This window comes from Neopelma chrysocephalum, unplaced genomic scaffold (genome assembly GCF_003984885.1).
Source record: "Neopelma chrysocephalum unplaced genomic scaffold, ASM398488v2 Primary Assembly neopelma1_23, whole genome shotgun sequence".
In the NCBI taxonomy this organism is placed as follows: domain Eukaryota; kingdom Metazoa; phylum Chordata; class Aves; order Passeriformes; family Pipridae; genus Neopelma; species Neopelma chrysocephalum.
This window is the reverse complement of record NW_020897691.1, coordinates 14,044,977-14,066,656: the sequence shown is the minus strand read 5'-3', so window position 1 is coordinate 14,066,656 and position 21,680 is coordinate 14,044,977. Positions and strand designations below refer to the sequence as shown.

At 37.5% G+C, this 21,680-nt stretch overlaps 1 protein-coding gene across 6 annotated transcripts in view; it reads right to left on the bottom strand.

Moving 5' to 3' along the window:
- The window catches only part of GRM1 (glutamate metabotropic receptor 1), a 186,027-nt gene that overhangs the window by 66,492 nt on the left and 97,855 nt on the right, over window positions 1-21,680 (bottom strand). For all 6 annotated transcript variants that reach the window (XM_027687559.1, XM_027687549.1, XM_027687542.1 and 3 more), the window contains exon 4: window positions 2,190-2,425. In XM_027687559.1, the coding sequence (XP_027543360.1) occupies window positions 2,190-2,425 (236 nt within the window). The remainder of the gene's footprint in view (window positions 1-2,189; window positions 2,426-21,680) is intronic.

Here is a 21,680-nt window from a genome sequence, read left to right as displayed (position 1 = left end):
ATTTGAGATATTTATGGACTTGTTAGCTGTGTGTGATAAGCCTGAGCATTATCGGTGGTACACTGTGAAATTTAAAAGCTGATTGCTTTTCAGCAAAGCCTAAGTATCACACATATTGAGATTTCACACAAAAATTTAGGGGGTTTAGAGGAGGTAAAGATGTCTGAATTCCTGAATTGACTCTATTAACTTTCAGAGTCTACCAGTGTGGACAAATGATTTTGTGTTTCATCAGTACTATCAGAATGTAGTGGTTCATGTCTCTGATACCTGACACCTTGAGAAGCCCAGAATATGGAGCAGGCATGGAATGATACCTCTTCAGACCTTCTCCAATGTCCACTGGCTTCTGCCCTGGTTATCCTGAGAAAGTTTGAGTTGTTTTTGTTTGTTTGGTTTGGTTTGTTTTGTGTGTTGGTTTGTTTTTGGTTTGGTTTTTGTTGGTTTTTTCTGTGTGTTTGTTTTTTTTTAATAAAACAATGTTTACTGGTTTTCTTCCATGAATTTGTTTAATTGTTTTTTGCTTAAGTACAATTTTGGACTGTACAGCAATCACTGTGTGAAAACTCACCTACACATTCTGTGCAGAAGTATCCCATCTTGGCCATTTTGAACTCACCAGCTGGTGCTTGCCTTTGATACAGCAGATGAAGGATAAATATGCTGGTTCAGACTCAATTTTTTAGTTTCGTAACCAAACAGAGGCTGGATAACAAACTATCCATGTTTACAACAGCTGCTGAGATGCCTCCAAATTAGGCCTTTTTATAGAATATTAGCCTAAAAATTATTTGTGTAAATGGAATGAACAGAACAGTGTAATTTTTATCTTCTTTTCTTACAAAAGAAGGCTGTGCGTTTACACTGCATCAATCACTCAACTCTCCTTAGCAATTTTTGCCCTTGTTGACCCATGTTAACTCCTTTGTCTGAGCTGAAGCAGTCTCAAAGCCAATTAAATGTATATACCATAAATCAACATTTTGTTAGAGTTCAAGTCAGTGACAGTATTTGGTGATGTGTCTCAGCTGTGAATAAGAGAACTGGGGAGAAACAAAAGACACTGTGGAAGCTCTTGTTAGAAAGTATTACTGATGGAGAAGGAAGAGCTGGAAACTATGAGAATGCATCTCAGGGAGCACATGAAGACCAAATGAGATTACTGCTAGGGGATAGAGGAGGTGGAGATGTAAAGAATAGGACAGAAATCCATGGGAAGTCAGGCTTCACTAGTTTTGTTTCTAATGAAGTAACTTCCTTACTACAAGTATACTTTTTTGACTAGAAAGGATATATTTGCAAACTACAAACAAAATATTTACAAAAATTATTCAGCATGTATTTTACAGAAACGTAATCACCTCTCACTCAATTTGCTAATAAATTTAATCTTACTGAAAGATTTTGTTTTCTTTTCTCAGATTCTGAATGGAAGAGAAAACCTGCACAAGTACACTTCCCTTTCTATGAGGCAAGAGTTACCTTCATCTGTAGAAGAGTGTGTTTTTTTATATGAGTGCTAAATAGTGGAAACAAACTATAAATGTTTTAATGGGTAAGAAAAGAAAGGGTGAAGCAGATGACTGGCCAAATATAAGACTCATCAATTTTCCTTAAAATATTTTTTATGTGGTAATATTTTCTGTGAAATTCCACATTATTAAGTTGATCAGAAAAGCTGAGTTTGAGGAAAAAAAAGTACAAATTTCTTCCTATTTTTGTTAAAATTTATGATTACTTTTTTTTACAAGCCCTATTATAAACTTGGAAAACCTTCTCAGACTTAGCATAGCCCTAAAATATGAAAAGGGAACAAATCACTCTATAACAGAGAAGAACTAAATTGAGCAGAGGCTGTATGACCAATACCAGACATACTTCGGGGAGTTGAGATTAATACATGTACAATTTGAGATTACACTTTTTACCATTTTCTTATACCACACAAAACCCCAAAACAACAACACACACACACACACACAAAAACGAAAAAAATCAAACCAAAAACACAAAACAAACAAAAAACAGGAAACCACCCAAAACCCCAAACCGAATACCATAAAAATACAAAACAAAACAAGAACACGCACACACAAAACCCCACAAGAGAACTCCCCAAAAAACCAAAACCACAGAAAAATTTTTGCCAGAGCACAGATTCAAAAACAGAAAAATAAATGACAGGTTACCAGTGCAGTTCTTCTGGAAGTTGGGATTCTCTAGTGGGTGCCCTGGGATACGGCACTGAAATCTGTGCTGCCAGAACTCAGGAAACCAAGGATTGCGAGTGTTGGTGTCCAGACGCAGCTTCAGATAGTAGTCATCAAATGCCAAGACCTCAGGAGACTGCAGTTTGATAGTAATGCCTCCATTTGCTTCGGGTTCATAACCTTCAATGACTTCATCTCTGTCTGCCCAACCATCACTGCAAAGAGGCAGAAAACCATTATTGCACAAAGACAGGAAGCTTGTTTTGAAAAAACAACCAGAAAACGGCAGGCCAGCACCCTTGGAAGCAAGTGATTAAGGGGGAATATAAAGGTGTAAAATTCAGGCAGAGAAAGCAGAGTAATAGAGGCTTGTAATGAGCAGTCTGACTGATTTCATGCAGAGTCCTCATTAACTCATCTGGAATAATGAGGATTTATCCTTGTCCCTCTGGAAAGGTTATTGGGCATAGCTTCTGCTGTTATATCTGAAGAGATTCTGCCTTCTTTCCACTGTCCTGTAAGCGGTGGAAACTGAGAAAATTAATGTTGATGGAAAGCAAACTGAGCCAGGATCCTGGATGTTTTGCTGAATAGACCTCAGCATGCACAGATCATACAGCTAAAAGAGCAATTCAGATCAAATATAAAGTGAGAAATGCACTTTGTTGGAAGAGAATGAAATATGAATACCTGACCAAACTAAAAAGAAAACTACATGCTATTCTCACCCTGCATGGGATTTGTGATAACGTTTTCTTTTCCTCCTCTTCTTTTTTTTTTTCAATTAACAAACAATAGCTTTCTATTTTACTTCTCTGTTCATATATGAGATACTTTTAAAAACCTGAAGATAAATCTGTTTCTTGATAACATTATTTCATGGAAAGTCTATTTTAACAGGTTTAAACAAAGTCCATTGGGCTTAGCATCTGAGTTTTAGCTCAGTTCCTTTAATTCTTTTTCTTCTTCTTTAGAAGTCCATTGATTTAGTGTCATTCTCCAGTTCTTGTTACAGTCCCCTTCCCAAATCTTCGTTCGCAAAGCCTAGCCATGATGATTACAGTCCCCTAAGAACAGTGCTATTACAGTCTAATTTAAGTGCAAATATAAGTCAGCCATTGCTTAATTTTAAAATGCTGCGCGTGTCACGAGAGAAATAGATTATTCTGGCACCTCAGTTCCAGTTCTATCCACTCAGAATCAAATCAGTGGCAGTACTTGTGTGAAAAGTAGACAGATGAAGCACTTCCAGCAGCAAAGAGCTCAAGATGAAAAATGCAATTGACTGCTGAGAGAAGTCTCAGGTTCACCCTGAAGAGGATTGCATCCTGAATTTCAGACAGACTGAAAGAAGGTCCTTGTTAGAAGCCTCTTACACACAGGCTTGAGATGCAGACCATTGTGGTGCAGACCATTACCAGCTGAGGCCGTTTATGAGACACTCAGCATAGATGTGCCTGGGACTCCACAGTGAAAAACAGACAAGATTTGAAGTAGAAAGCTCTGTCACAGTCCTAGACAAACAGGTATAAAGTGACTATGCACTGTGCATGTGTGACTCTTTGCTCCCCAGCCACCAGACTAAACAGCTGCATGGTTTAGCTGGCATTCACATTAACTGCTACATCTATGCTCTAAACACCTGGAAAAAAAATGGGCAGTTCTCCATAAAAATATGGGAAAACCCATGTACTGAATGTTTCCCACATGGGAAACATGATCCAAACCTCTCTTATGGGAAGTTATTTAAGAAATGGGACATCTGGCAGTGCGCTGAGTGTTCAACAGATTCCTTTCAACCTGGTCTCATGGACTCACAAAGCTGTACTTTAAGATGGCACTACATGGCACCTTTGAGACAGGATTTCTTGTTTCTCCATTTGACAAGGCCTTGCCCAAAATTTCTGACCTTGCAAATCAATGACTAGTACCTTCATATAGCATGAGATACATTTGTATGCTTACTGGATTTCACCTGTGGTGTGATAGCGAAGAGGTGGGGGAGATCCAGAGTGTAGGTCACAGGAGGGAGACAGTGATGGCTGAAGAGTGCCAGAGTATCCCAAAGTGACTCTCTCTGTCAAGCTGAACCTGGCAACATCTGCTGGTTGCTTCTTCCCGCACCCAGAAGTGCAGGTTACCCAGCTTCTTGCACCAATATAGGTCAGATGATAACCACCTGGCACAGACTGAACCTGACAGCTATACTTGAATTGCCACAGGGGTGCACGGAGTTCAAAAATGGCAATTTGTCTATTCCTGCTCCCTGCCCCACTAGACTGCTTTGAATTTTGAAGAGGAAAAAAAAGCCACAGTTCAACCCCTCTGCATCTCCCTACTGCTCACTTGTCCATATTCTGAAGGCAAAATGTACCGTGCATCCTGACTGGTTCATGACAGACCATGGCCTAGATAACCCTGGTATGGATAACCCTACAGAGGTAAAACCATGAGAACTAATGTTCTGGATTTCACATAATTCAAGCTGGAAATGAGCGCCAGAGGGGAGAAAAAGACACAATATTTATTTTTTCTTACGTGGGGGAAAAATAAGCAAAAGATCACTCTAACAGCATGAGTAATTGAGTCCTAATTGCATGATTACTTCATTATTTGTCACAATGTTTTTCATTTTCAAACTGTAGACTCAAGCAGAAACATAAGCGAGTCAAAAAGATTATGTAAATTGAGCCATTTTTCCAAGACCTTCTTGAAAGGAGGTAGTTTCTCTGCTGTTTGGATTTTTACCAGCCAAAAAAATAGTTATTAATTTCCCCCCCACACCAATATGTTTTGTTTGAAAAATTGCCACATACACTCTGAAGGCAAAGCAGAGCAAATCTACAAACACAAGAGAAAGTGTATTTTGAGTTCTCTGAGGGCAGCTTATTGAAAAATTCCCTAAATTGGAACACAGATTGTCACCTAACGTTTCTTTGTCTCCTGGCCTCAAAAATTTTTTATTCTCTCTTCAACTTCCTCAAATCTGTCTGATAAGTTTTGTCTTCAACTAAATGTGAAGAAAAAGCACTGGAATCAGAGAAAGAAAGTTCATATGTGTTGAAGCTCATATAGGAGCTTTACTCTACTTTCAGTAAAATCAAGGAAGCAAAGAGAAGTCCTCTGGTCTCTTAGGGGTTCCCTGCCATCCTGGCGGCTGCAGGCTGACTGAGCTGAAAGGTGCCCTTAGGGGCCTGTCCAGCCCTACCAGCAGCTGTGGGAGGATTATTAGAGACATAAGATCCTGTTAGAATACCTTTCAGTATTTCTTTTTGCTGTTAAGATGTATCTATATCTATATCTATACCTATATTTATATCTGTATCTATATTATATCTATAACTATATCTATGTCTAAGATTGTCTAGTGCCTTATAAATAATAAGAAACCTGATATTTCTAATGCTGGGCAACAGCATGAAACTGAAGTCCAGATGACAGTGTGCATGTCAGTGACAGAATCACAAGATCAATAGCTGATTCAATGTAAATTTGAATTTTTTTTAAAAAAAGAAGCAGATACTATTCTTTTGTTGTCAGAGTCAAGTACTTTCCACCTACTATCCTTCTTTCATCCTGCTGAATAGCAAGTAGCACCACACACAGCACTTTCTCCTAACCCACCTTTCTGTGTGCCTTTACCACAGATTTCAGGAGGTGCCCAATATCCATTACCCAAACTGCATTCCCTGATGAGTGTCCATGTGTGTGACAATCTGGCCTTGAAACATGCGGGGTATCTTGTGTAACAATTGATCTGAAGCTCTGTAAAGGGGTTTTATAGTGTGATGACAGAAACAGTGAGGGAGGAAAAAGCATGTGGGTGTCAGACTAGCAACAACTCTTTTTGCTCTTAAGAGAGAAAGAACTGCTTTTGTTATGGTTTTTGGCGTTTATCACAGTTAAAATGGACACTGATGCTCTGCAAGATGCTTGTAGTCCAAGTCCCAGTCTGGTGGCTGACATTCATGATGCCAAATCCAAATTTCAGCATTCAGTCACAAACAAAAATAAGGCAGAAGGGGAAAAAGCCAGGGTTACCTCATCTAGCATCAGAAGTCCTATTTCCCATTATCACAGACCGAGTTTGAAGAAACGAAGCTATTTTTTTCTCAACCAGTTTACTATTCTGCTAATATGTGACAATGGACATCACTGAGTTTGAGTTAAACATGTTAGCCTCCTTATATTTTCTGAATTGTAGTCATATATATTCTTATGACTGAAACAAGGGGGGAAATGGAGTGGATTTCCAATTTCCTCTCATCTTCCAAACATGAACACTGTCAGCTGCTTTTCACAAGGGCTGATGAGACAACCAGCAATCAGCCTTTCTATTTTCATCTCCTCAGGGCTTAACTCAAGCTATACAGCAGCATCTCTGCTCTGCTTCCCAGCACAGCACTCAGAGAGTTACTAGTCCAGATGATTTTCAAAACAGGCAAACCCACATAAGTAAGCATGCTATTGTTTATGAGGACTGCTTGCCCTGTGATTATTGTGGGGAGTAGCATCCTTTCACAGGTAAGGAAAATGAAACACATTTGTGAGCATGGACACCGTCTGGCAATTTGATCCCTGCACCCTTATAAGGTTTGATCTGAATGCCCAAAGCTGTAGAGGACAATTGATTTAGACTCCTCTGACTGGAGAGCTGCAACTACCTTTGCATTAGCTGAGGTAATATTTTCTTAAGAAGTTTTCATTCATGGTATTTTTTTCTGCTGGGTTGAATAAGTAATAAAATAAAAGAAATTGAGAGAAAATGAATTATTTCTGCGATAACCCTTCTGCCTACAGCAGATATTCTTGTCATTTTAAAACCAAATAAATGAATCATATTAACATGATTTCAATCTCTGTTTTTTGGGACAGGTTCTGTTTTTGTCCTAGTGAATATTTTTATCCACTTTGAAAACAATGCTATGTGTGGCTATACCTTTGTAAATTGGAAACATTAGTTTCAAATTTTCAACCTTCACAGATGTTCCCTGCTGATATCCTGCTTACACAGGTTAGCAGGGCACTAGGTGACCATAGCTGTCACACAAAAGAATCAGAGTCTGGATTCTTGCCTTCTCTCCCTTCAGCAAAACTAAGGCTCCTGTCAGTATACCTCCCTTGTCACATCAATATACATTCCTGCAGAGCCCATTGCTGAATGCTTTCTTACCATTGCTCTCTAGGCTGCAAGCTGGCTTGCTGTTATGTCAAACTTCTAATAGATTTAAATGTGAGGACAGCACTACTCAGAGAATTCAACAAAGTGCCAAGACATTTTTCGTATATGTCAGTATGTATATTTTTTAAGACATTATTATATGTTGGATTATATATATATTGAAAAAAAGCTGGACATTTTAATTGGAGACTGCTTTTTGCAAGATCGTTTTTCTGTGTGTAGTCAGACACTGCTTTTTTAGAAGCTCAGGCGCTACTTATATAGACACATTTCAAAATGCTACAAAACACTGAATAGTGATAAGTAGCATTTAAATAATTTGTTATTTGGTTCTGGTAAATGCCAGTGCTCTGGATTTCCAGAGCTTGTCAGATGTGGAAGCCTGCAAATTTCTCTTTTTATAGAAGTCTTTTCTGACAGCACACCACTGGAAATTCCAGTGCAGATTCTCATGTCTGCATGTAGGAGTTGTACAACTGTGATGACCTCCTGCTTGCTTTTCTGACAGAAGAGAGGGAAACTCAGAGCTCAGCATAAGGCCAACACAAAAAGTACCAGTGTGGCAGGTGAAATAATTTCATAGGCAAGAAAAATCAGTGTTACCACTTGCTGTGATCACAGGTGGCAGAATCAGGCCCGGAGTTATTCACAAACAGCACTCCAGCTGACTGCTCAGCTGCCCTCTTCTGGGAGAAGACTTTTAAAAAGTTCTTTATTTCATCATCCCGGTGTACCAGGAAGAAGAAAAAAACAATTACCTTATTGTGAAGGAGGATGTTCCTTATTCTCTGGCAATAAGGAATGCTACCCAGTGTCTGTGTAATACATGCCTTAAACAGAAGATGGCATGTCAGGAAAATTGAGACTGTCCAATATTCACAAGTCAGCAAGTAGCAAAGTGACTTTCCTCCTTAGCCTTATGCATTGTTAGTCAATCCCAGCAGTCACCAATGCCAGCTAAAAGGTGCTGACCATTATTGCTAATGAGCATTATTTTAGACATGAGAAACAAAAGGTAATTTTCGCACTTCAGCTAATTCACCAGTACTATCTACTTGCACTGAAAGGTGGGAGAGCTTTCCCCAGTTGCCAACCATGAATTTTTAAAAAACATAGTTTCATTTTTCTATTTGTGACAAGTCCTAGCAATATTAGAATACTCTCATGGCTACAGACAAGCCTGTATCTCATTGCTGGCAAGGCCAGGCTGAAAGTCTGTATGCTGTCATGCTAAAACTTGAGGCCTGCTGAGAACTGACTCACCTCCTTAAAACTAGAAGAAGCAAGTTCACTAAATATTCTCATCTGAGAGGAAAACAAAAGGGTGATAACATAGAAAAGCTTGGGTTGGAAGGGACCTTAAAGATGGACTAATTCCAATCTCTCTGCCATGGGCAAGGACATCTTCTACTAGACCAGGTTGCTCAAAGCCCCATCCAACCTGACCTGGAACACTTCCAGGGATGGGGTATACCCACGTGCTCTGAAAAGCCTGTTCCAATGTCTCACCACTCCCGCAGTAAATAATTTCTTCCTAATATCTTATCTAAACCTAACTTTTTTCAGTTTAAAGACATTCTTCTTTGTCCTATTACTACACGCCCTTGTAAAAAAGTTCCTCTACATTCTCTTATAGGCCCTCTTTAGGTACTGAAAGGTGCTATAAGCCCTGATGTCTTCTCTTCTCCAGGTTTAACCGCCCCAACTCTCTTGGCCTGTTTTTGTAGGAGAGGTACTCTGTTCCTCTAATCTTCTTGGTAGCCCTCCTCTGGACTTGCTCCAACAGGCCAAATCATTCTTATGTTGGGGTACCCAGAGTTGGACACAGTACTCCAGGTGGGATCTCATGAAAGCAGGGTAGATGTAGAAAATCACCTCCTTCAGTATAGGCATCAATGTAAACCAGTTGTTTTGCTCCTGCAGGCATGAATGGAGGTAGGCAGGAGTCACCACCTTCCCAAGCTCCCCCTCTTTTGCAGCAGGCATCACAAGGTATTGTGGGATTTCTACCTGATTCCTTTCCCCACAAATTGTGCTGGACTCAAATGTACCTCGAATTCCAGCTATTAGATTCTATTAGATTCTTCCAGTCTGCTAACCTCCATAGGTCAGTCATGACTAAAATCAGCTGAAAGCGTTATGGCAATATCAGTTCTGCATATTGGAAGCATGAGGGGAAAACCACTGAAGCACCTTCTGGGAGGGCAAAGTAAAGGGAAATAGAAAATTGCTGCCTTGACAATCTCACAAGAGAAGGTACAAGAGGAGCATTTGGTTCCAGATTGTGAAGTTAATGATTTTAGACTCAAAACTCATACAGTGCTACTATACCACTGTGGGTTTTAAGCCTCCCATTGGACTATAGATGGAAAAGCATGTCAAACCTGGTCAGGACTTGGGCTGGATGTCTCTAGGGAGGACCAGCATGACTGGGGAAGAGACTCGTATGATTTGTATAGCTCCCTTTGAGACAGCAATATGTGTCTGTCATGGTTTCAATTCTAATGTCCTACAGGACATGATGTTTTATGAGAGAAACTGAAAGATGAAGTTTAAAAATAATTCCAAAGGCCACTTCCTACAAGTGATTTGTCTTATTTCTTAGTAAAATTCCTGTTCTTCTCAAGTTCTGCTTATTACGTTACACACACAATTTTTCACTTCCTATCTATAGTTATTGAAAGCTCACAGTCACAGCAGCACATCAGTTCTTACATTTTACAGAAACAAAAAGTGTTGGTAAGGGATTGTCATTTTTATTTAGTCAATTAGTGATTTTTTTTAAATGAATGACACTGTAAAGTTGATAAAAGAGAGCTCATTATGTTTCAAATTATTATCATTCACTTCTGTGTGAATGTTCAAAGTTTCTACACTGTTCATTTAAAAAAATGTATATTATAACCTTGTGGACCATGATGGATTGTATTTTGCAAATATATATTTACAAAGGTTTTAATTATCATATGTCGTGCATATATTTGCATGCAATTTACATAATGTATTTTAACTGCCTGTCAGGCAGGCAATATCTTGGGGAGTCTTTACTGTGAAGATTCCTGACACGTTTGGCATGTGCAGCTTTTTGTAAATGTAGATGCTGCTTTTATGCCAGAAAGGTTTTACCATTCTCAAGGGTGCAAAATGATGTGTATTCTCTAAGGCAATAGCTGATTTTTCAAGAAGTACACATATGCTTTCATCCCAGACTGGCAAGTGGATTGAATCTTTGCTCTGCATATTTGAAATTCATAACACAAGGCATCATGAAAGCACAATATCTTCTCCAAATGAAAGCATGTGTGTAAGGAGGAGAATTCAATTTTAAACAAACACACACATGTAGGAAACCTTAGTCTTAGCATTGTGCCTTATCTAAGGTGCTCCTTGGCTCCAACGTGTGCTGCCAAATCAAAGATTTTTAACATCTTATTAATACACCCAAATCTGAAAACAGGTTTAGTTTTTCATCTCTGTACCAGTTCCTGGGGATTTGCAGCTCTGCTGCAGCATTGCTTTGAGTTAAGTGAAAGAAGTCTCCATTTAAGAATTAATATGGATAGTAAGAAGTCATTCCTGCTGTGAAGAGCCCAACAGTACTCCCTTTTCAGGAAGGATAATTAGGAAAAAATACTCCTGTTAAGATTTCCATCCTGTCCTAATGTTAGAGACTGAGGTCTTTTCTGTGGAACCATGCAAAAGCATGAAGGGGAATAGAATCCTTCCTACCTCTGCTTCAGTCAGCTACAACCTACTCAAGTCTTTGGACCAGATCTAGAGGACCTAAAAGAGAGAGAATATATGGAGGGGAAACAGGCTGGAAATACATGGAAAGGTACATGTGTATATACAGGAAAAAGAACAAGTAAACACACATCCCTCTCTGCTCCATGTCGCCCCATCAGATCTTGCTGGATGCTTGGCCATGAATTTGTGGCACTTCCTAAAAGATTAATTCATAGATGTCTTCCCCATCCACAAGCAGAAAAAGGGGAAGCATGCTTCCTTTCTTCCCTCCTTACTTTGTTTGTTGAGGCCCTGCTGAGGAATAGGAAAACAGAGAACCATCTTAGAACCTCATTTCCATTTCCACACCAACTGTGTTGATCTCAAAAATGCCATGAATTGCAGCCTTTAGATTTCTCCAAGATGTTTGCTTACTTTCACAGAATAATCCAGAATTTTCATTCAGGTTTATATTAGTAGACTCCCTCAAATGATCCCTTTCTGTTACCATCTCATATTACAACAGTTAAGAGGAATACACAGTGCTTATAGGCCTTTTTTCAACATAAATCAAATTTCAAACATGAAGATCTAAGGAGGACATCCTACATCTTGCATTAAGTTGCCATTACTGGTTTGCATATAAACTATTTTCATACCTGCACACATTTTCTGGAATGCTATTTACAAACTCATGATTGAAAACTGAACCTTTACACACATATTTGTGTAGGAACTGCTTATTGCTTTGATAGCCCTTCAATGAAGCCATGTCTGCAGAGGAACTGGTAGCTGTATATAAGAGCCCACTATACATTCCATACCAAAGCATACTAATATGGGCTTGGAAAAATCAGATTGGATAAAATGAAGAATAAAAGGCGAAATATCATTAAACCCATGATAAAATCACAAAACTCATGAAGTTAACATATATGAGAAGAATGTTTCTATCAAAACTATTTTAAATTTGTCCCTATCTGCCATTTTCTCTTTTTCACTTTCTGTGGACAATTGAACATTCAGATTACTATGAATATATATGAATAATATAATTTCCACTCAAATATTCACAAATTGTTCATTTGTAATAAGATATTGATATGGGAAATATAAAATTCATACTATGCTAGTGACTCTTCTAAGCACCTAAACCTTTCAAGTGAGAAAATCAAGTCATACTTTAAGGCTTTCATAGAATAAATAAAATCATTAGTCTTCAGTAACCTACTAGCACAGCATCCATTGTATTGTGTCTGTAATAATGTGTGAAGAGCTCATGAATCCCTAGCAAACCAAGAAACCAGTGAATAATTTGAATAATGAATTCACCTGAAAATTAACCAATCTTTTAATGAACAGTTATTGAACATTAAACTACTGTAATGCCTGTAATACTTTGGTCAGGCAATTCTACTATCCTTGACTTAAAGCAACTGTTACAGACCATTTCAAAATGTATTAAAATATTATTGATTTACTCTTCTGCAATTCTTGGTCTTAAAGTCATAAATTTTTATTCATGTAGCTGTAGACATATGAAATAAGAAATGTAAGCATAATCATCTGCTTGTCTAAACCAAACAGAGTTGAACGCCACCCAGCTAACCTCTAAACCTTAAGAGTTTCTACTGTAGCAAGCAGAGCTACAGCAGCACAGTAGCAACCTTTTAGGCATTTAGGTATCGGGCATCCAGATCACATTAAAACCAAATATGTCCAGAATATAACTGGAAATTATCAGATATCATGCTCAGAGGAACCACTGAAATGTACCATCTTGTTTAAATTTACTTATTTAAGACTAGATCATTCAGGTTGCTCCTTTCAGGTATCATGCTGGCATCACTGACAAAGCTAGGATGGCAGATACTCACTGATGTAAGGAAAAGGTCCACACAGGCTCCTGCTACCATGCAGAAGTTTATAAGTTGCACCCCATAGTAACCCCATCCTGTAGCATGTGGGGCTTGGAATAGCCATAGCAAGATGTCTACTTAAATACTTAGTCTGCATGCAGCAATACCTACCTACCTTCCTGACTATCTAGAGATTAGAAAAAGCGCCTATTGAATCTTTCTTTTCTATTAAAAATTGATTAATATCCAGATTTATCCAAGTGTTCCTGAGAAAACATAAGTGAAGATTTTCTGAAAGTCATAGGTTTTATTAACAAAAATTGTGAAGTGAACAGATGGACATTTAGAAAGAGTAGAGTGATTTGCCAAAATTTTTCTCACACTGGATTTAATCTTCTAAGTACTTGAAACATGCTTAAAATTGCAGGAATAAAATAGTTCCATACACTTTTTTATATGGTCAAGCCAACCTAAAACTAAGTAAATGTTGGTTGAATGAATTACTAGCATTTCATAAAACTAAGTAAGAATACAAAATTGCATTAAAGTCAGAACTGAGAAGGCCACCATTCTTCAAAGTGTCTAATTTACCAAATAGAAATTAAGGCACAATATAATCAGATAAATTTAAAAACAGATGAAATTAATATTTATTCTTCGTTAGTTCTGTACTGGAGGTTGAGAAGGCATCTGTTTTTCTTCTAAATCTCAAGTTGTACTTGAATTGGAAGATTTCTTCCAGGCAATATGTATGGATATCTTTTCTGATATCAGATGTTTTCCTGAAGGAAACTCATTGTAATGACTATCTTTCCCAAGAAAGAATGGAGGTTTTCCTTCTGGTGTAGAAGCTATGCTTGTCCATTTTATGTATGTAGTCATGGAATAATTTGGTTGGAAGAGATCCCTGGAGATCTTATAGCTCAGGAAGCTATATGGTCCATGCAGTCTCCCTTCAAATAATTTGACTCATTCCTGTCATTTCCTTCAGGTCATTAGAGAAAGTACAAGTCATGTAACTAGGGAGACAACAAATCTGCTACTATAAATTAAGCCTTACACTTTCATTTAGGAAGGCAAAACTTCTTTTATATTTCATTAATCTATTGACCCCAGAACAATTAAAATGTTCCTAGGATCAAATTCTATTAATTAGTGATGATGGTACAACTTATCAATGGAAAACTGAAGCAAGCTTTTTAAAAATAGAATCTGATTTTGTCCTGCTTTTGCACAAAGACACAATTATGAAAGTGTGTAAGTTGCCTTTCCTCCTACACGACACAGTGATAGAGAACTATATTCTATCTCCTTTCATGAATCCAACCAGAGAAGAAGAATGTGTATGGACCAACAGAAAACAGATACTTGGAAATTGCCTCATGCAGTATTGGGATATGCAAAGGAAATCTGAAGGATACTGTGCAGAAACTTCCTTTTACTCTATGGCTGAACAATATGCAAAAGGTTAAGAATCCATCTCAAAGGAACTACTCAAAGAAATCTACTCTACCTCTATCAACAAACTCCAAAAGCAAATTTTTAAACCCATGTTTATACATGAAGGCCAGAAAAAAAACAATTACTCCTGGAGAAGCATTCAAAATAAAAAATACTTTTTTATATTCATCCATTGAAATACCAGCAAAACATACAGAATTCAAGGTAAGGCACATGCATATGAACATACATGCACATGTTTTTTAAAACAAAACAAAATCCAACAACAACAACAAAAACCAAGCAGAACAATGGGAAAAAAAATAAAGGAAAATAGCCTTTGCAATGAAAATACTGTTGTGGGACAAATGTAAGAACAGCAATCTGAAACTTTGAATGTTTGGATACAAGAACTGTTGCTCACAAAAAGGTAGAAGACAAGAAGGAAGAAAAATTGATGGAGGGGGCAGAGACAGATAAAGATCTCTACAGATTTTCTGTATTATATCCTGTGAGCTGTAAGTAAAGGAAGGTTGTACAGTTGGTACTACCTCAGGAGAAACCTGGGATGTGATTAAAAGCCAAACAGGCAGAGCACTTTCAGCTGCTTGCTGCTGTCTTGGAAAGGACAAATGTTTGAGGTTTCCAGGGTGCCTTTTACCTTCTACTGGTGGCCACCTGTGCTTAGTCCTCTACCTTCCTCTCTACTTGATTTCTGGTGCATTAAAATTCCTTATTTCCCATCCCACTGAGAACTAAAGCATGGGGAGGCTTGATGTGCCCAGGCAAAAGGAGCAGACACAGGGGGCAGTCCTATAGAAGCCTGAGCCTTGGGGGACCAGCCGTTCTACGTGGAGAAAATTACTTACCCCTCATGAATACCATGGTATGATTCTGAATCCTCTAACTGTAGTCTGGTAATACTCACTTATCTGAGGCATATAAAAGGAAATAAATGAGACTGCTCAGGATTAGTAAACCTTGATCAGTTGGAGAATGAAGGAATATGAAGACAATATCAAGGGCACTGTCATCATGGTCCTTTTCAGAAAGTCTGTGGCAGGCAGAGCACACAACAGTTGGTAAAGAATGCAGACGTGAAGATATTTTGACAGTCTCTAAGAAGAATGTATAAATACAGAGACATATAACCATTGGCAATACAATAATTTTCCAAGTGACATTATAACTAAAAGGGAGAGAAGGAAGAGAAAGAAGTAAATTCCTACAGGACAGTCAATGCTATTCATAATAGAAATAGTCCATAATCTATCCAATACGTATTAATCCTGCTTCCAGTTGTAAGAAAGGAGAATTATTTAACCTACTACCCCATTTGCCAACATTGCTAATGGAAAGAACAGAAGAAAAAACATTTTTGTTACAGTATCTTTATGAAGTACCACATTATGTTTTTACTTAAAATGGAGGAAAAATATAGGTCTTCACCAAATTAACCATCATTTAAAATCAAAAATTTTCTACTAATTGATTAGAAAGAGTTATATATTTTTAAAATTTGTACAGTAAATGTCCCTCTGCAGTTGTTATTGGGAGAAGGAGGAGGTGGGAGAGTTGTGAAACTGATGTATTGTATAAGTAGCAACCACAGATATAAGCCAAAAGGGTATTTACATGCATGGGAATGAACTCTTTTTGCCGATCAGTTTTCACCTTGTGACACCTGCCCTCTAAGTCTTCTGTGTTGGGATACCAGGCCACACAGTCTGTCCTGAACAGTGACCTCCACTGTGGCCAAGCAATCTCTTGTCACTCCACTCTTTTCTCTTTCCCATCTGCTTGTCTACTATCTTACCAGTTATTCTTCCTTTTTACACTGCATGACTTTAACCCTTTCACACTGCCTAGCTAATGGGACTTCATTTCATGAAAGCCTCTTGATATTACCATGATTTATGTGACAGAGAAACATAAAACTTCTCAGCCACTGTTTTTTGCATGAGAGACAATATCTGTGCATGCGTAGCCAGTGATTGCACATTGAAAATTATATTTTAATCCCTACTGAAACACAATAGAAAGATGCTGCATCCGTTAAAAAGAATTAGCTGTGAAAGACTAGCATTGCATTAATGGGAACTACAGAGGAAGAACCGTCCCTGGAAGACTGAGCCAGTACAAAGTATGAAATCACAAGAAGAATGTTATTTATTTCCTTTGTTGCATTAGCATCAGGTTTAACTGTGTTACAAGACATATGAACACCAATAAAATAAAAATACATATTTGTGTTCTAAATAACAATTTTTAAAAATCTGTTTAACAAAATTTGAACTTGATCCAGTATTGGTCAAGGAGAAGCTTGAACTGTCTAAAATGTACATGGTAGAACACCATAACACTTTTACTGTAAACTCAAATGAAAACTATATTTTTGTGCAGAGAATAGAAGGAAAACAGAAACTATGCCTTGATGATAGGAGTAAAATATCACTCCCAAAAAACACAGCCTTCTGTCATATTCCAGTCCTATATATATGTATATATATGTATATATATATATTATATATGTGTACTGTATAATTTTCCAACCGAGAAAATAGTAAGGTAAGAAAGGATTTTTTTGGGGGGAAAAAGTAATGTAATTAGTAGACAATGAAAATAATAGTTACTAGCTCAGTTTTTACTACCTTGGTGGGGAATTCTCTACCTTAGGACTCTAAATCCATGGACATCAATGAGTTCCAGCTAATGACTTTGTTTTCTAATATCCAAACAGAGTAGAGGAGTGCCTTTTTTATGTGTCTGTCTAATCAATGTCCAGAAATAGCAAGGATTATTTTTCAGGGCAAGTTTGACATAGAAGTGTGTGATGGGAATTGGTTTAATAAGATAACCCTTTAAAATGGAATATTCAGGAAATCCTCAGAGAAGTGCATATCAGTATTCACTTCATAGCCTTCTCTGTAAAAATCTTTTTTCTCTTAAAAGAATCAAAAATAAAAGTCATGAAGCTCAATAGGGACAGATTTGATTTCCTCTTTTTTTTTTCATCAAATCCCAAGGTCTAATTAACCAGGCCTGGAGATTTTTGTTGTATTGAAACAGAAGCTCATTTAAAGCCAATGAGCCCATTCAATAATAATGGAAATAGATACTGCTGCTCCATTCTCCGCTCTGACATATCATACATCTACCACATACCATCTCATTAATATAAACCAACTAACATTACCACATTGGTCATTAGATGCTTTGCAAAGAACTTCCTATTTTCTTATTTATAAAAAGTGAAAACAAAATCAAGAAAAAATACTTCTTTACACTGCCTCAGAAACTGAGGTGAGGAAAACTGCCTGTTGTACAACAGTAATTTACCGTGTCCAACTAATGCATAGTACTCAAAAACATGATGTGTCGTCCTCAGAAGGGTTGCAGTGTTGAAGCATTTATTGTTGTCTGTTCACATCTTATTCAAGTAGATTGCCCCTGTAATTTTTACATTACCAATAAACCAAGTATCTGATATAAAAGTGCAGGTTGAGTACAAATTAGGATATATTACAATATATGATATTTTCAGAGACTTTTTAGAGTCTTCGTGGTTTACATATTTCATTCCTTGAAGCTTTCTTTGAAATCGTAAGAGTTAAACAGCTGTTTTATACTAAATGAAAGTGAAGATTCCTGTGTTGATGCATGCCATCAGGAACCAGAATTGAACAGAAATACAAAATAATTCATAAATCACAAAACCAAGGCTGCTCTTCTGCCCCCCACAAAGGACAGAGAAGTGTACTTAAGCAAAGCGCAGACGCAATACTGGGACTAGGAGAAACCAGTGTTTCATTCCAAGTTTGCTGAAGTCAATTTTCCATAAAATCTACTCACAAATAGAAGAAAATATTAATGCAAGATATATCTGCTGCACAGTATATACTGCATTATATATATAATGACAATGTAAAGCCATTCAAAATCTTAACTTTGCATCTTTATAGTACAAAGGCCCCTGAGTTCTTAGACTGGTCCTACAGACTCCTGACAGTTTTGTAGCCCAGAAAGACAGGACACCGGCAACTCCTTAGTATGTTACTAAAGCCCTAATTATTCAATTTTTGATGGCAACTCCTTTGGGGCCATCACTGTCCTGGCATTACAGAAAGAAAACAGCTTCCAACATCCCAAGAATGTCTGGGATAAAGAGTTAAAAGTAAAGAGAGAAATTATTTTTTTTCCCAATATGAAAAGAAAAACAAGATTTTATTTTTCTTGATTAAAAAAGAAGTCTTTGGAACCAAGAGTGCATCTGAGATCTGATATCTAAAGGTATCTAAGATGGAGGAAAGCAAAAGGAAATGGATATACAATTAGTGATTGGGTTTACATTTCAAAGCACTGGGACTTGCTCACTGCTGCATGATGGAAAGCTTATGCTGAAAAATTGTTTCTAACTTTGAACTTCATATTTACATAGAAATACATCCAGAATTCTTCTTATGCCCCTGCTTGACACGGACTTGTCAGAATCTTATACTCTCCTTAACAATCTCTCTCTGAATATTTTTAGATTGCAATTTCTCTACATGCAAAACATAAATTTGAATCTTTCCTTTTGCTGCCTGTTTACATACTTGACATTATTTGTCTCTGTTCATTTCTACATTTGATTTCTTTCTTTTCTCTCAGCAGCTATATTTGCAATGTCCTTCAATACTTTTTAGATCCCTGTGTGCCTCATCTTCATTTTTCTTTAGAAAGATTTAAACTGCAGCTAGTTTAGTCACTTTAAACTAATTATTTTCTATCTTTATTCATGAGTTTACTTCCTTCCTGCTATTTATTTTTTCTCATAGTAATTGCACAAATCTTTCCAATTTCTCTTAACAAATCAGCTATCTCCTTCTATATATGTTGTCATTTCTTTTCTTCATACATTGTTCTGGTTTGGCTTCCTGTCATCTCCTTCCACTTGGCAGAAAACAAGAATGCTCAAATAGCCAGGCTGAACAGATCATATTCTTCATTATGCACAGCACCTTATTGATATGCATTTCTTTTATACATATTGAAATAATTGTTCTTGTAATTTATACTGCAAATTTCTAGGAGAAAAAAAAAGACCTCTAGGGGATTTCAGTACTTAATATGAAATAATGCAAATCAGAAGCAGTGCTTCTAATACATATTTGATTTAATCTTCAGGCATATGTATGTTGCTTAGTACATGAAGGGTATGCACCTGTACTTAATAAAAACATTGAAAACTGGTTACCTACTTACTGTAGTAATTTTTTTCCTAACAGACCCTAAGTTCCCCAGCTACGCAGAGATCTCTCTCTCTGCTGAACTCAGCTCTGTTCCTGTTAGCTTGCCCGGTACCTGTCTTGGACCATCAGGAAAAATCACCAAACCTCACTGAGCGCCAGCACACATGCCAACCTTCCTCCCCTGTGTTCAAATGGATTTGGTCCCGCATGGGAGATGGAAAGAAGAACTACAGGACATTACTTCTGGCAGTGCATCTCCAAAACAAAACATGCCACAGCCAAAGCTGCAGACTTTAGCCCTGCTCAGTTCTCATCTCTGTCAACTCAGAATGTACATTAAACTCTCACCATGCATGCAAAAAGGTCTGGGTTCATGGGGAAAGAGCTAGTGGAAGGTGAAATAGCTTTGTTATCTGAGCACTTTGGCACACCTGGTTGAAAAAATACTGCACTTGGGAACTGGGAAATCACCACCCTTAATGGCTGGGTTTTGTAAATCCAGCTCTTTGCTAGTTTAAATGGCATCAAAAAATGATTCTGAATACTTCTGCTTTAGAACTTCAGTCACAGAGATGAAAAAAAACCATCGGGATAGTGGTGTGGTCAGAAAAAAGCCCAGACTCTCTCACTCACAGTCCATTTCTCTTTCCTGAGAGAGACAGAAAGCAAGCTGTGGGATTTTGTGGGGTAGTCGCCTACCTGGCCTTTCTACGGCATGTGTCTTTTGGAACATATGCTGGTTACCTGATGTGGCTTTTATCTGGGTTGTTCTTAAGTGTGTGGTTCCAAGGCTTCCTGGTGGCATACTGAGTCCTGCTGCTTTCCAAATTTGTACTTGCTCCCAAGGTCTGGGCAAGTAACCTTGAAGATGCTTGTAGGGACTTCTTAATGAGACAGCATCTTTGGGCCAGTTTGTAACAGTAGACTATAAGGGGCACTCCAAACAACTGAATTAGAAACCAATGTACATAGTGGAACATCCAATAGAATTAAGAGTTTATATTGGGAAGCTAAAGTAAGAGACTTCAACTGAAAAAAATTAAAATTATTTAGTTGTAGTCAGTGGGAACAAATATTTTGGCCAAAGCTCAATTTAAAACATGCTGCTGCCAGCATGAGATGCAGAGGCTGTATGTTGTGAAAGAGCCCAGAAAGGGTAACGTAGAAGACCAGCTGTCCTTAAGGTTATGTGCACACTGGCCATAGATCCTGTTCATTTACAAATCTCTAAGCTAGAAACAAAGAAAGAAAATCTGAGAGAATCTCAACCATTTAGTCAGCAAGTGACAACAAAGATTAGAAATGGCCTCTGAATATGTACCATTAATATTGAAAGAAAATCTGCCGTATTGTTTCTGTTTAGATCTGAGAGCTAAATATATTGAAAAAAAAATCCATTAAATGACACAATTATCTTTTACTAATTTAAATGTATATCTGCCTTGCTTTTACAAATCTCCCCAGATAAAAGGAATTCAAGGCAAGCCATTTTCAATGCACTATACAGGAGGTAGTAGTCTCACAGGCTTCCTTTGACTTAGAATATGCTCCTGAGAATTTTCACTAAGTACTACATATTTCTTGAAGGAAATTAATCTATTGAAATGTACATAGATGATGTTCTGACTTTTGAGAAAACAGCAGCAGAACATCACAAAAGACTAAACAGTGCCTTTGACAGGACTATGAAATAGAACCCAAATTATACAATAAATGTAAAACTTCAGGGTCCAGAAAATGTTTGAAAGAAGGGCTAAAGAAGGTAATAAATTCCAAGCTGTTCCAGACTTCAAAGACAAAAAGACAAATGAGTGTGCAAAGATGGTAAAATCTGCGGGAAAATTCGTGCCAAGCTTGACAGTCTTTATTAGTAGCTGTCAAGCACTTAGAAAGAAGTGCACATAATGGTATTCAAGCTTGGACAGACTTTCAAAGCTTACAGGGTTAATAAAGTTCCTATTCTCAAGTATTTTGATATGAGTACAAAGACCTAGGCATTTTCAGATGTTTTGAAAAATTGCTGAAGGATGGG